The sequence below is a fragment of the Microtus ochrogaster genome, linkage group LG2, assembly GCF_000317375.1.
Source record: "Microtus ochrogaster isolate Prairie Vole_2 linkage group LG2, MicOch1.0, whole genome shotgun sequence".
Lineage (NCBI taxonomy): Eukaryota > Metazoa > Chordata > Mammalia > Rodentia > Cricetidae > Microtus > Microtus ochrogaster.
The window spans coordinates 53,577,666-53,590,298 of NC_022028.1; the positions used below are offsets into that span (position 1 = coordinate 53,577,666).

General features: G+C 53.6%; 3 protein-coding genes across 7 annotated transcripts in view; 2 read left to right on the top strand and 1 right to left on the bottom strand.

The window, feature by feature from the left end:
• Positions 1 to 1,814, top strand: part of Col11a2 (collagen type XI alpha 2 chain) — a 29,631-nt gene extending 27,817 nt beyond the window's left edge. For all 5 annotated transcript variants that reach the window (XM_026785614.1, XM_026785613.1, XM_013351131.2 and 2 more), the window contains 2 exons: positions 145 to 351; positions 790 to 1,814. In XM_026785614.1, coding sequence (XP_026641415.1) covers positions 145 to 351; positions 790 to 930 — 348 coding nt within the window. In that variant the 3' untranslated portion in view covers positions 931 to 1,814. The remainder of the gene's footprint in view (positions 1 to 144; positions 352 to 789) is intronic.
• Positions 1,815 to 2,931: 1,117 nt separating this feature from the next.
• Positions 2,932 to 4,224, top strand: LOC106144132 (ice nucleation protein-like). Its single transcript, XM_013351115.1, has one exon. The coding sequence runs from the start codon at positions 2,932 to 2,934 to the stop codon at positions 4,222 to 4,224; it is 1,293 nt and encodes a 430-aa protein (XP_013206569.1).
• A 5,840-nt stretch (positions 4,225 to 10,064) lies between these two features.
• The window catches only part of LOC101984208 (HLA class II histocompatibility antigen, DP beta 1 chain-like), a 12,665-nt gene continuing 10,096 nt past the window's right edge, over positions 10,065 to 12,633 (bottom strand). Inside the window, exons 5-8 of the mRNA XM_026785399.1 lie at positions 12,182 to 12,463; positions 11,590 to 11,700; positions 11,065 to 11,097; positions 10,065 to 10,442 (exon numbers count right to left, since the gene is read on the bottom strand). Of these exons, the coding sequence (XP_026641200.1) occupies positions 11,069 to 11,097; positions 11,590 to 11,700; positions 12,182 to 12,463 (422 nt within the window). The 3' untranslated portion in view covers positions 10,065 to 10,442; positions 11,065 to 11,068. The remainder of the gene's footprint in view (positions 10,443 to 11,064; positions 11,098 to 11,589; positions 11,701 to 12,181; positions 12,464 to 12,633) is intronic.

Consider the following 12,633-nt stretch of genomic DNA (forward strand, 5'->3'; position numbering starts at 1 on the left):
CCCTGGAGCCCACAGTGTCTCCCCTGACCCTTACCCTATCTGTGGTTGCTCCCTGGAGCCCACAGTGTCTCCCCTGACCCTTACCCTATCTGTGGCTGCTCCCTGGAGCCCACAGAGTCTCCCCTGACTCTTCTTTCTCCCCAGTTCTCCTATGTGGACTCTGAGGGCTCCCCAGTGGGCGTGGTCCAGCTCACCTTCCTGCGTCTGCTCAGCGTCTCCGCCCACCAGGATGTCTCTTACCCTTGCTCTGTAGTATCCCAGGATGGCCCCCTGAGACTCCGGGGGGCCAATGAGGATGAACTGAGCCCCGAGACCAGCCCCTATGTTAAGGAGTTCAGAGACGGCTGTCAGGTGGGAACCAGAGATGCTGGGTGGGTGGCAGGTCCCTGATTTGGGCTACAGGAAGAAGATGGGGAGAGCATTCGGTGGGATGCCTAGGGACAGTAGGGAGGAGCCCAGCTTCCGGGTGTCAGCTGTGCCTGAGGGGCGGGAGCTTAAAGGGCTAAGGGGGGGAGTGGGAGTTGAACTTGTGTGAGCCATCTAGGTGGCCTCGTGTGTGTGTACACACACCAGTGTTGATGCAGTTACACAAGCGCATGCATTTGTGGACCTTCAGATGTCCGACAGAGGCACATGGAGGGCAACACATTGATGTACCTAGTCCATACATCTGGAACCATCTGGGTGTGGTCAGGATTCTCAGGAGAGGCGAGCCTGGGGGCTGGGTTGGGGTCCATTGCCGTCTTCTCCCCCATGCTCATAGCTCTCCTTCCCTGTCTCTCTGTCTAGACCCAGCAAGGCCGGACCGTGTTGGAGGTGCGCACGCCGGTGCTGGAGCAGCTGCCTGTGCGGGATGCCTCCTTCTCAGACCTGGGGTCCCCCACAAGGCGGGGAGGCGTGCTTCTGGGGCCTGTGTGCTTCATGGGCTAGGCCCTCGCTGACCCTGTCAACCAAAAGCAGAGGCGCCTGGAGTCACACAGCATGAACTTCATGCCACCTCCCATGAACCCCTCGTCACCTAGGGGACCTTGGGCCAGGGCACCTCAAGCCTCAAGTCAGGGGCAGCAGCCAGGGGTGGGGTGAGCCAGGGGGTGCTGGGACAGCCCAGTGGAAGGGTGGCACCTTCCACTTGTGACCCCACTTGTGACCCATTAGAGAGCTGAGACCTTTATTTAAAGTAGTTTCCTGTCCCTCCAAATAAGTGGAAGAGAAAGGACACTGTGTATTTTGTATTTAAAAAAAAGGAATTATATTAATTATTTAAAGAGAGAAAAAAAGTAACAAAGATAAAGAGAGAAATGCCCAAAACTCCAGCAGATACTGGGGACAGGTGCTGCAAGGGTGGGCCAGCACCCCACTCTCCCCTCAGGGTTTTCCTTAGTGCCCCTGGGTGTGGCTTTCTGGGATGAACCCCCTTCCTCACATCCACCTGGGGCGCTAAGAATACTGGAGCACACACACTCCCCTGCCTCAGGGCTCCAGCTCTCGCTCCCCAGGGAGGAAGTTCTGTCACACAACTGTCCCTGTCAGGAATGGCCTGCCACTTAAGACGGCCCTTTCTCCGGGGACACCAGACCAGAGGCCTGTGCAGGGCCTGCCTTGGGCAGGTTATTGAGATACTGATTCTCCCAGGGGCTGAAGTCATCAAGGCTCTGGGCACTGTCCTGGCCGCACAGTTTCTTCCCTGGGCACCTCCTCACCTCCCTGATGCTGAGGAGGGCTAATGTCTAGCCTATGGCCAGAAGGGACTCCCAGGAGCCCACTAGCCCTGTGCCCAAGCCCCTCTGACTGACGGTTAAATAATGTGATTGTCTCCTGGGTGTGTGTTGGTGCTTGCGTTGTTATTTCAGCCTCCCCAGGTTCCTACAGCACTCCTGTCCCCCCAAAAGGCTGCCTTCATCCTACACACAGGAGTTCCCCAGCGGGTCCCGGGGCTTTCAATAACAGATCCCCAAATGGATGCTCCCAGTGACATCATACACAGGCCCTGATCCAGCACAGGGCTGCCACTGCTTATGTGAGCTTTGCCTCCCCAACTGCCCACAAATACAGTTGCCCTTAGGTCTTCAGAGTTAGAAGAAACTCTGGGTGGTTCAGTCTAAATTCTGTGCAAGGGGTAACTTTGCCCACTTCCAAGTCATCAATTTCTGCACATTTTCCAAGACATGCTGTATTCCCCAGGCTTGCCATGTTCTGTTGTCCAAAGCCAAAACTGAAGTCAGGCCTCCTACATGTACATGTTTTCTCACACACACACACACACACACACACACAAGCATTTTTATTCCATGGGGCTTCATGTATGTATACAGTTTCTCTGCCTAGGGACTGCTGACCTCCTTCCTTCCCAAGATGCCCTTCTCTGGGCTTGCTCAGTAGCTCAGGTCTGCTCTGGTTAGGAGATCCTAGGGTGCTGGGTACCCCTAGGGGCCTCCTGCTCTCCTGGGGCTTCCCACCCTCACACAGCATTGCTTGCTCTTGTCTGTCGATTGGAGGTTGAGAGTTACCCCAGGGCCTTACCCAATTGGGATGCCCTCCTTACTGAGGGAGGGAGACCACATGTGTTTGTCCAGTCCACCTGTGACCTGTGGATGGGGTGGCTGAACGTTGCCCATTTGCACCCAGCACTCACCTCATCCCCACCCCCATCGCCAACACTTCCCTGTGGTGAGTCCCAGTCTGCACCACCAGGACAGTTTCTGCTGGAGGGCAAAACCATGGAACTTTGGACCCCAACCATTTTTAATGCTAGGAGCCCCCCCCCAACCCCTGTACAGGTGCAAACTCAGTGGAGATAGAGTTCACCACAGGTGTAGACTCAGTGTAGGGGGAAAATTTAGTGCAGGTAGACACCCCAGTGCTGGTGGAGACTCAGTGCAGGTGGAGACCCTATTGAGGGGCAGACTCAGGGTAGGTGCAGACTCAACACAGATGGAGACAGTTGTAGGTGGAGGCCCCAGTGCAGGAGACAGTGCAGACAGCGCAGGTGCAGACAGTGCAGGTGCAGACAGCGCAGGTGCAGACAGTGCAGGTGCAGACATTGCAGGCGCAGACAATGCAGGTGCAGACATTGCAGGCGCAGACAATGCAGGTGCAGACATTGCAGGCACAGACAGTGCAGGTGCAGACATTGCAGGTGCAGACAGCGCAGGTGGAGACCCCAGTGCAGGCACAGACAGTGCAGGTGCAGACATTGCAGGCACAGACAATGCAGGCACAGACAGTGCAGGTGCAGACAGCGCAGGCACAGACATTGCAGGCACAGACAGCGCAGGCACAGACATTGCAGGCACAGACAATGCAGGCACAGACAGCACAGGTGCAGACAGCGCAGGTGCGGACAGTGCAGGTGCAGACAGCACAGGCACAGACAGTGCAGGTGCAGACAATGCAGGCACAGACAACGCAGGTGGAGACCCCAGTGCAGGCACAGACAATGCAGGCGCAGACAATGCAGGTGCAGACAGCGCAGGTGCAGACAGCGCAGGCACAGACATTGCAGGCACAGACAGTGCAGGCACAGACAGTGCAGGCACAGACATTGCAGGCACAGACAGTGCAGGCGCAGACAGTGCAGGTGCAGACAGCACAGGCACAGACAGTGCAGGCGCAGACAGCGCAGGCACAGACAGTGCAGGTGCAGACAGCGCAGGCACAGACAGTGCAGGTGCAGACAGCGCAGGTGGAGACCCCAGTGCAGGCACAGACAGTGCAGGCACAGACAGTGCAGGCACAGACATTGCAGGTGCAGAGAGCACAGGTGGAGACCCCAGTGCAGGCACAGACAGTGCAGGTACAGACATTGCAGGCGCAGACAGTGCAGGTGCAGACAGTGCAGGTGCAGACAGTGCAGGTGCAGACATTGCAGGCGCAGACAGTGTAGGTACAGACAGTGCAGGTACAGACAGTGCAGGTGCAGACAGCGCAGGTGCGGACAGTGCAGGTACAGACATTGCAGGCACAGACAGCGCAGGCACAGACAGCGCAGGCGCAGACAGCGCAGGTGCAGACAGTGCAGGTGCAGACAGCGCAGGTGCGGACAGCGCAGGTGGAGACCCCAGTGCAGGCACAGACAGTGCAGGTGCAGACAGCGCAGGCGCAGACAGCGCAGGTGCAGACAGTGGAAGTGCAGACAGTGCAGGCACAGACAGTGCAGGCACAGACATTGCAGGTGCAGACAGTGCAGGTGCAGACAGCACAGGTGGAGATCCCTCCTGCATCTGAATGCCCCAGTTCTGCCTTTCTGTCTCTCCTGTCAACTACTTAAGTTGTCTTTCCCCACTGCAAAGTAATCAGAATGATCCAGTTGGGGGCATGATGGCACATGCCTTTAAAAGCATTGGGAGGCAGAGACAAGTAGATCACTGAGTTCAAAGCCAACTTGGTCTACACAAATTCCATGCCCCAGAGCTACACCCTGTCTCAAAAACAAACAACTCAGAGCAATGCAGGCCTATGATATGATGAAATCTTTTCTCCTTCTTTGCCTATCGATTTATTTCTTATTCCTCAGCCCCTAAGAGGACTGAAGTGTGTGTGTCATCATCTCATCTACCCAGTGTCACAGTGGATGGAACTTTGGGGATCCGTGTGCCTTTCCATGTCTATAGTTAAGTCTGGAGAGAGACCTCTCCCTCCCTGGCTCCCTCCCTGGCCCCAGAGACGCTCATCCTCCCCACCCACACTCATTCCCAGCAGAGCTGGGCCAAAGTTGAGGTTTGGCCAGGGCTCTCCCTGCAGCTGGTACTAAACCGCAGAGGTCACCCATAGAGCACAGAGGGGAGTGTCCCCAAAGATCACTTTTGCTTTGAACTCCAACAGCTTTTCTCCATGGAAACAATGCCACACCATTACTCAAATAACTTTTACATTTGGACTTAGGTCCCCAGGCCAACCCACAACAGACTATAAAATTACTCTGCCAACCAACCCGATCGGAGAGTTCTAAGCAGCTCCGCCAAGTGGCAGCTGCATGGCAGGTTCACAGCCTCTCCCTGCAGTGGCCTCTCCTTTCTCTCTAGGAACCTCGGGCCTGGCCCTCAGGTAGGGTGGGAGGGACTGAAGGGCAGAGAGTCTGAGCTGGTATTCCGGGGTGGCGCTGGGGTTGGGGTGTCCTGACGTGTAGGCATGTGGGTGCTGGCAGTAGCTCTGATGGCTTGGGGCAGAGGACATTTCCGTGTGTGTGTGTGTGTGTGTGTGTGTGTGTGTGTGTGTGTGTGAGAGAGAGAGAGAGAGAGAGAGAGAGAGAGAGAGAGAGAGAGGATGAAGGAGAATCAGAAAGACCGTGGCAAGTGCTCCAAGGTTTTGAGGCTCCACGGTGGTTCTATCTGGGACAGTGGGACAGACCATACCAGCTGCTGTAGGAGGTAATGGATCTAGAAAGATTTTTGTCTCTGAGTTTAACTGAAACCTCAAATTAGAGGGAGACATTGGTGTCACCAGAACAGGCCAGAATAGGACAGAATTGTGGGGAGGACGGTGACACAGCCCCACAGCCCACTGTTCTGTTGGTGGCTTAGAAGAGGAGGAGGAATAAAGGGGGGGGGGAGTTGCCAAGCGGTGGTCCCCTAGCCTGTCACACCCTGGCAGCTGCTACTTGGCTTTGGGCATTCCTGATTTATGGGTTAAAAATAATCTTATAAGCCAAGGGTGGCGGTATATGTCTGCAAACCCAGAACCCGGGGAGGCTGAGTGTTGTAGAAGGTCACTTATTCCCGGCTGCCCAGACTCGAAATAATCACACAGAAACCACTTTATTTGTAATACTGTTTGGCCAATAGCTTAAGCATATTTCTAGCTAGCTCTTATATCCCAAACTAACCCATCTCCATTAATATGTGTATTGCCACGTGGCTGTGGCTTACCAGCAAAGTTTCAGCATGTCTGTCTCTGGCAGCGGCTTCATGGCTTCTCCTTGACTCTGCCTTCTTTCTCCCAGCATTCAGTTTAGTTATCCCACCTAAGCCGGGCGATGGTGGCGCACGCCTTTAATCCCAGCACTCGGGAGGCAGAGGCAGGCGGATCTCTGTGAGTTCGAGGCCAGCCTGGTCTACAGAGCTAGTTCCAGGACAGGCTCCAAAGCCACAGAGAAACCCTGTCTTGAAAAACCAAAAAAAAAAAAAAAATAGTTATCCCACCTACCTAAGTTCTGCCTTGCACAGGCCTAAGACAGTTTCTTTATTAACCAATGGTAATCATGGTATACAAAGGGGAATCCCACATCAGCTGAGGCAGGAGGATTGCTTAGTCTGAGGTTAGCCTGAGCTATGTTGTAAGTTAGAGGGCAGTCTGGCTACAGTATGAACCCTACCACAAACAATGTGAAACAACAGAACAAAACCATGAAGAACAACACACTTGGGCCGCTGTTGCCTGGAACACTGTATATCCTAGAAGGCCGGGGCCTTCCCTGCTCTCTGCTTTGGCTGGGTACATGCGGTTTCATGTGGATCAGGCTCAGTGGGAGTGGAGAGAAGGGAGGGAGGGAGGAGCAAGGCTCCGGCTGCCTCCCAAAGACGTTTCTATGTGGTAGGGTAGAGACTCAGGTTTGAGGCGTGTGGCCGCTGTTCCTGTGAGCCTGATAGAGCAGAACTGTGAAAGTCAGTGCCACCTTCTTCCTGGAGAGCTTCTGAGAGCCTCCAGTTTGCTGGGGGGAGGTGACATCACAGAGACTTGGATGCTCATAACCGTCCTATCGTTATTTAATGGCGGTTTCATGGGAAGTAGCCTTGTGGGCTGTCTCTCTGGTCCTTTGTTGTGTAACATTCTATTTGTACGGAAGTGTTAAAACTCAAACTGGTCTAAAGGGGGGCTGTCAATCCTGCAGGGAGACCCCTTAAAAGCCAGGAAGTGGCCGGGCAGTGGTGGTGCACGCTTTTATTCCCAGCACTCAGGAGGCAGAGGCAGGCGGATCTCCACGAGTTCAAAGTCAACCTGTACAGAGAGAGTTCCAGGACAACCAGAGCTACACAGAGAGACCCTGTCTCTAAAAACAAAACACAAAACAAAACAAAAAACCAAAACAGAAAAACAACCAAACAACAACAACAAAAAAGCTCAGAACATGAACAACTCAAAAGCTCTAGGAAGCCCCTGAAGCTGACCAGATTTCCCAGGTCCTTCCCTTCAAGTGCATCTGAGCAGAAAGAACTGCTGGGGGCACTCGGACCCACTGAGCTGCCGGAAGAGACTCCAGCACATCAGGCTGCTGGCAAGCTGTGCCCTGCACCCCAGCTTTCTAGTTTCACAAGCCATCACCAATGCTGGAGTGGGTTCTTGATGGTGTAGCTGTCATTGACTGTAAGAAATCTCGCATCCACACTCCACAGAAACCCCAAAAGACTTAAGCCATTGGTGCCCCACCTTGGGCTTTCTTTGTTGGTTTTCTATCTGGGGTGAGGAGGTGTTTATTCATGTTTCGTGGAGAATGGCATCAGACAACACCCTAAATGAAGAACAGGTAGCAGCCCAGATGCAGGAACTATTCAGGTCTTAGCCTCAGTGAAAACCAAATGGCTCCCTCCCCTCTGCGGAGGTAATTCTGTCAGCCCCTGCTGGTATGCACTGTTAACCTGTGCCTGAGCTGTCCGAGGCTGTCCCAGGCACAGGAGGTGAGAGAGTGCCTGTCATGTTCCACGATCCCGCAGCTCCTGTGAAGGTCGTGACCCCAGCCTCTTCCGTCTCTGAAGGGCTCAGAAGCCATGAACACTCCAGCAAGTGTGGGGCTCATGGTGACACACTGTCCTGCTGTGTCCACATCTCCTCTTGGAAACCAGGCAGAGGCCGGCTCTTCTTATTGAAGGTTTACTGCAGTCTTAGTGGATTGCTTCTCTTTTCTTCGAAGACAGAATTGTTGTAATATGAGCGGCGAAGCTGCGTCCCCAGCACCCAGGCCACCTGCTAGCTTATGCCTGAAATAACAACACACAAACTGTATTCATTTAAACACTGCTTGGCCCATTTCTATCTAGCCTCTTCTAGGCTAACTCTCGCACCTGGACTAGCCCATCTCTAATAATCTGGTGTAGCCCACGAGGTGGCTTACCAGGGAGATTCTAGCCTACATCCATCCTGGGTCGGAGCTTCATAGCGTGTGTCTGCCCAGGAGAGGGGAGCATGGTGTCTCTCTGAGCTCACTTCCTCTTCCTCCCAGCATTCTGTTCTGTTTACTCCACCCACCTATGTTTTAACCTATGAGGGCCAAGCAGTTTCTTTATTGCTTAACCAATGAAATCAACAGATTGATATAGGACACTCCCACATCACAGAATCTCACTTCGTAGCCCAGGCTGGCATCAAACCTGTAAATGATGCTCCTGCCTCTGCCTCCCAAGGGTTGGGGATTACAGGTAGGCATCAATATGCCTGGCTTAGGAGTCTTAAATATTATCTTTGTGTAAAATGTTTTTACTACAGTGGCAAGTGTCCCCAGACACCGGTGCTACAGAAGACTTAGGAGGAAGGGTCTTGGGATTCATCTCATCTTGTGAGAGGACCTTGGTTTCAGGCAAAGGTCCTCGGTCTCAGAGAATATGTCAAAGGAGGAGTGTTCGTGTGTGTGTGTGTATGTGTGTGTGTGTGTGTGTGTGTGTGTGTGTGTGTATGTGTGTGTGTATGTACACGAACACACATGCACGCTCCTGTGAGTTTATTGCACCAAGTGCATGCAGCTGATGGTGGAGGTCAGAGGGTAGAGGTCAGAGGGTGGAGGTCAGAGGGTGGACTCCCAGAGCTGGAGTTACAGATGGTTGTCATCCTCCTGATGTGGCACTGGGATTCAAACTGAGCCCTCTGCAAGAGCAGGAAGTACTTTTAGCCACTGCGCCATCTCTCCAGCCCCAGGAAGTGAGTTCTTAAATCTTATGCATTCTTTGTCTTAGAGTCTCTATTAATCCCTCTTCTCACACTGTGACCAGAACCCTGAGGGGAAGCTCCTGAGGGACGAGGGGTTTACAGCACCTCACAGTTCTGAGGGAGTCAGGTCATCACTGTGGAAGGGGTGTGGCCATAGCACAAGACAGCTGGTCACACTGGTCAGCAGTCAAGAACTAGACAGCAAACAGGAAGTGGGCTGGGCTGTAAAACCTTGAGACCAGCTCTCCAGTGCTCCACTTCCTCCAGCAAGGCTCCATCGCCTAAAGATTCTGTGAGTCTCAAATAGCACCACCAGTTGGAAACTAAGTGTGCAAATCCATGAGCCCGTATGGGACATCTTACACTCACGACCCCATGTGGATATCTCACAATCAAACCACAACAGTGATTTGGTGACATTCGGTGGCTTCTGTGTCTGCAGAACTGGGCAGTGTTTGGTAATCTGACCACTTGGGGCTGGCTTCCTCTGTAACTTTATCAGCTTGCTAATGGGTCTGTTATGCTCTGAGGATTGAGATTCTGGGGGCTGATGAGCCATGAAGAGTTGCTTTACCTCCATCTGCCCTGCATTCTGCAGTGATTTCATTTCTCCAATTCTCTAGCATCATCTTTGCACCCATTCCCATAAAGCCCACTCAGACAGCCTTAGACAAAGATTATAAACCTAGTCTGCCCACTGTGGCTGCAATGGAAAAATAAAATGCTGTGGATCCCAAGTGGCTGCAGTGGGCAGCAGGCCATGAGACCATGCTGCAGGTCTCCGAGTGGGGGCAGGCAGTGGGCAGCTGGTCCCGAGAGCAGCCAGTCCCAGGCAGGGATGGTGCAGTTCCCCAAGTGGCTGCAGTGGGCCACAATGGGCAGCAAGTCCCACAAGAAGAGACAGACAGATGGGCATGCCGTGAGACCACATTGCAGGTCTCTGAAGGCGCCTGGTCCCAGGCAGGGAGCCACGTGGGCAAGAGACAGAGACATGGATAGGTACACCATGCAGAGTGAGGTTGGATATTTATTTAGTGGGTTATGGAAGGGAAGGGAGAAGAGCAGAGAGAGAGACAGAGAGAGACAGAGAGGGGGAAGGGGAGAAGTGGGGAGAAGGGAGAGACAGAAGCTGCCTCTTCGAGTGGGAGACAAAAAAGGAAGGGACTCAGGCTGGAAGCTGAAGATCAGCTTGCCTCACGGAGGGGGCCGTGGCTTGTCTCTTAAAGGGACAGGACAGATCATTACAGTGGCAGCTACTGGGTCATTCTAAGGCCATGTTTGAAGTTAGGGTTTGGATCTGGAAGGCTTCCCAAAGGCTCACAGATCGATGGCTTGGAGCTTGTCAGTGGACTCGCCCTTTGATGGATTTATTTCTGTTTGTATTTATGTGTGCATGTGTGTATTCACGGATGGCAGAAGAACATGTCCTTTGGGGCTGGAGTTACAGACAGCTGAAAGCTGTTGCGCGTGGATGCTGGGGACTGAACCAGGGGCCTCTGGAATTCAAGTGCTTGACTGCTGAGCCGTCTCTCCAGCCTCTGCTCAGTTTGTGGACTGTCGGAGCTGGTGGACACCATGGAAGGTGGAACCTGGTCGGAGGAAGAGATCAGTGAGGACATGCCCTTGAAAAATGTCACTAGTTTCCAGACCCCATTGTGTGTGTGCATGCATGCATGTGTGTGTGTTGTGTCTGTGCATGTGTGCGTCTGTGCATCTGTGTGTGCGCGTGCATCTGTTTATGACTCAGAAATAGCTTTTTTCTAAGCACTATGGAGGAAAACATGTCACTGTGATTCTGTCTTCTCTTCCTTTAAGTCTGAGGACAGAGAAATTAAGACCTTGTAAGACAGTGTTGGGGCCTGGAGAGACAGCTCAGGGGTTAAGAGCACCCAGGTTCAGTTCCCAGCACCCACATGGTGGCTCACAACCATCTGTAACTTTAGTTCTAAGGGATCTGACGCCCTCTACTGGCCTCAGCAGGCACCAGCATGCAGGTGGTGCACAGACACACATGGATACAAGCTTTCACCCTCAAAATAAAACTAAGTAGTCTTTAAAAAGGCTGAGTGTAAACTTGTAAGAACTTACCTCAGCTTCCTTCCTCAGTGGTGGGAGCCCCACTCTTCCCCATACCCCCTCAGGGGCCGAGCCTGAGAGGGGAATTCAGGTCTGAGATGTTCTGACCACAAGGAGACAGACACAGCATCTTACCTGCTCACGGAGATCCTGGAGATCTCAGCTGAGCTGAATGAGGGGATGAACGGGAAGGCATTCAGCTGTGAAGTCCCCTCCGATGGTGAGAGAGCCTCCCATCCCTCCACACCTCCTTCACTGCAAGAAGCCTAGGAACCTGGGGACCTTGTAACCTCGTGGTCAGACCCCAGGCTGGGGTTTCCTTTCTCCTTACAGGACAACTTTGCTCTGATACCAGTTCCAGAGCTTCTAGAACTCTCCAATATCACTTTTCTGCCTTTGACTCTTCTGTAGACAGGAAGGTGTATCGGGGAAAGGCTAGCCCAGTCACCTGCCAGGATTCTAAGCTAGCCCCAGTCATCTGCCTGGATTCTAGGCTAGCCTCAGCCACTTGCTAGGATTCTAGCCACCTGCCTGGATTCTTCATTTCACATCTTCGGTGTCTGGGCTGAGACCGAGGCTCATTGTGTAACCCAGGCAGGCCTTGAACCTGCGACCCTCCTGCCTGTGCTGGCATTAGAGGCAGCGGCTCCACACACTCACCCTTCTTGCGCTTCAACTGCATGGTGATGCCCACCGCCAGGAAGAGGAGTCCCAGCACCAGGCCACACACTCCCGTCAGCGTCTTGTTTCGGGCAGAGTCAGACCCGACCTCTGGAAAGGAGAATTCAGGGTTTGTGTCCTCTCTGCAGGCACACCACCCCTGACTGCCCTCTGGTAGCGAGCAGGATACCAAAACAAGGGTCACCAAGAGGGACACACTGTGGGGGAGAACATGTAGAAGGGCCCCGAGATCTAGCCTAGGCTGGTGTCTTCTAATGGGCACGAGTGTGGATTCTGGCAGCTGCCTCTCAGACAAGGACAGACTACAGACAGAATGAGGAAGTCAGGCCCAGTGTGAGGGCGGGGCAGGGGATGTCTGCCTCCCTAGACTTCTGACAAGGGCAGATCCGCAGGCCAGGGACAGGCTCTCCTCTCAGGCCTCCAGCTCAGAACCAACTTTGGGGGCCTCTAGGAAGTACGGGGACGGTCAAGACCCCACATGCAAACACTTAGGGCAGTATCGGGGACCATGAGCCAGGGTGCTGCTGGCTCTACAGAATGAGGATCGAGGAGGGTCCCCAGGGTGACTCACTCCACTCTACGGTGACGGGGCTCTGCAGGCTGGGGTGCTCCACGTGGCAGGTGTAGACGTCTCCCGGCTGAGGGGTCATCTCCAGCATGACCAGGATCTGGAAGGTCCAGTCCCCGTTTCGGATCAAGTTGGTGGACACGACTCCGGCAGTTTCCTCTTGGCCATTCCGGAACCAGCGGACTCCAATGCTGCCTGGGTAGAAGTCTGTGGTGTGGCAGACCAGCAGGTCGTGGTGCTTCAGGCTGACCTTCTTGGAGGGTGACACGTGTACCTTAGGCTGAACTAGGAGTGGGAAAGGAGTGGCATGTGAGAGTGTGACTCTGTGGGACACACCTTTGATCCCAGCACTCGGGAGGCAGAGGCAGTGGGTCTCTGTGAGTTCGAGGCCAGCCTGGACTACAGAGTGAGTTCCAGGGTTGTTGGTTGTTGTTGTTGTTTTTTTTTTTTTTTTT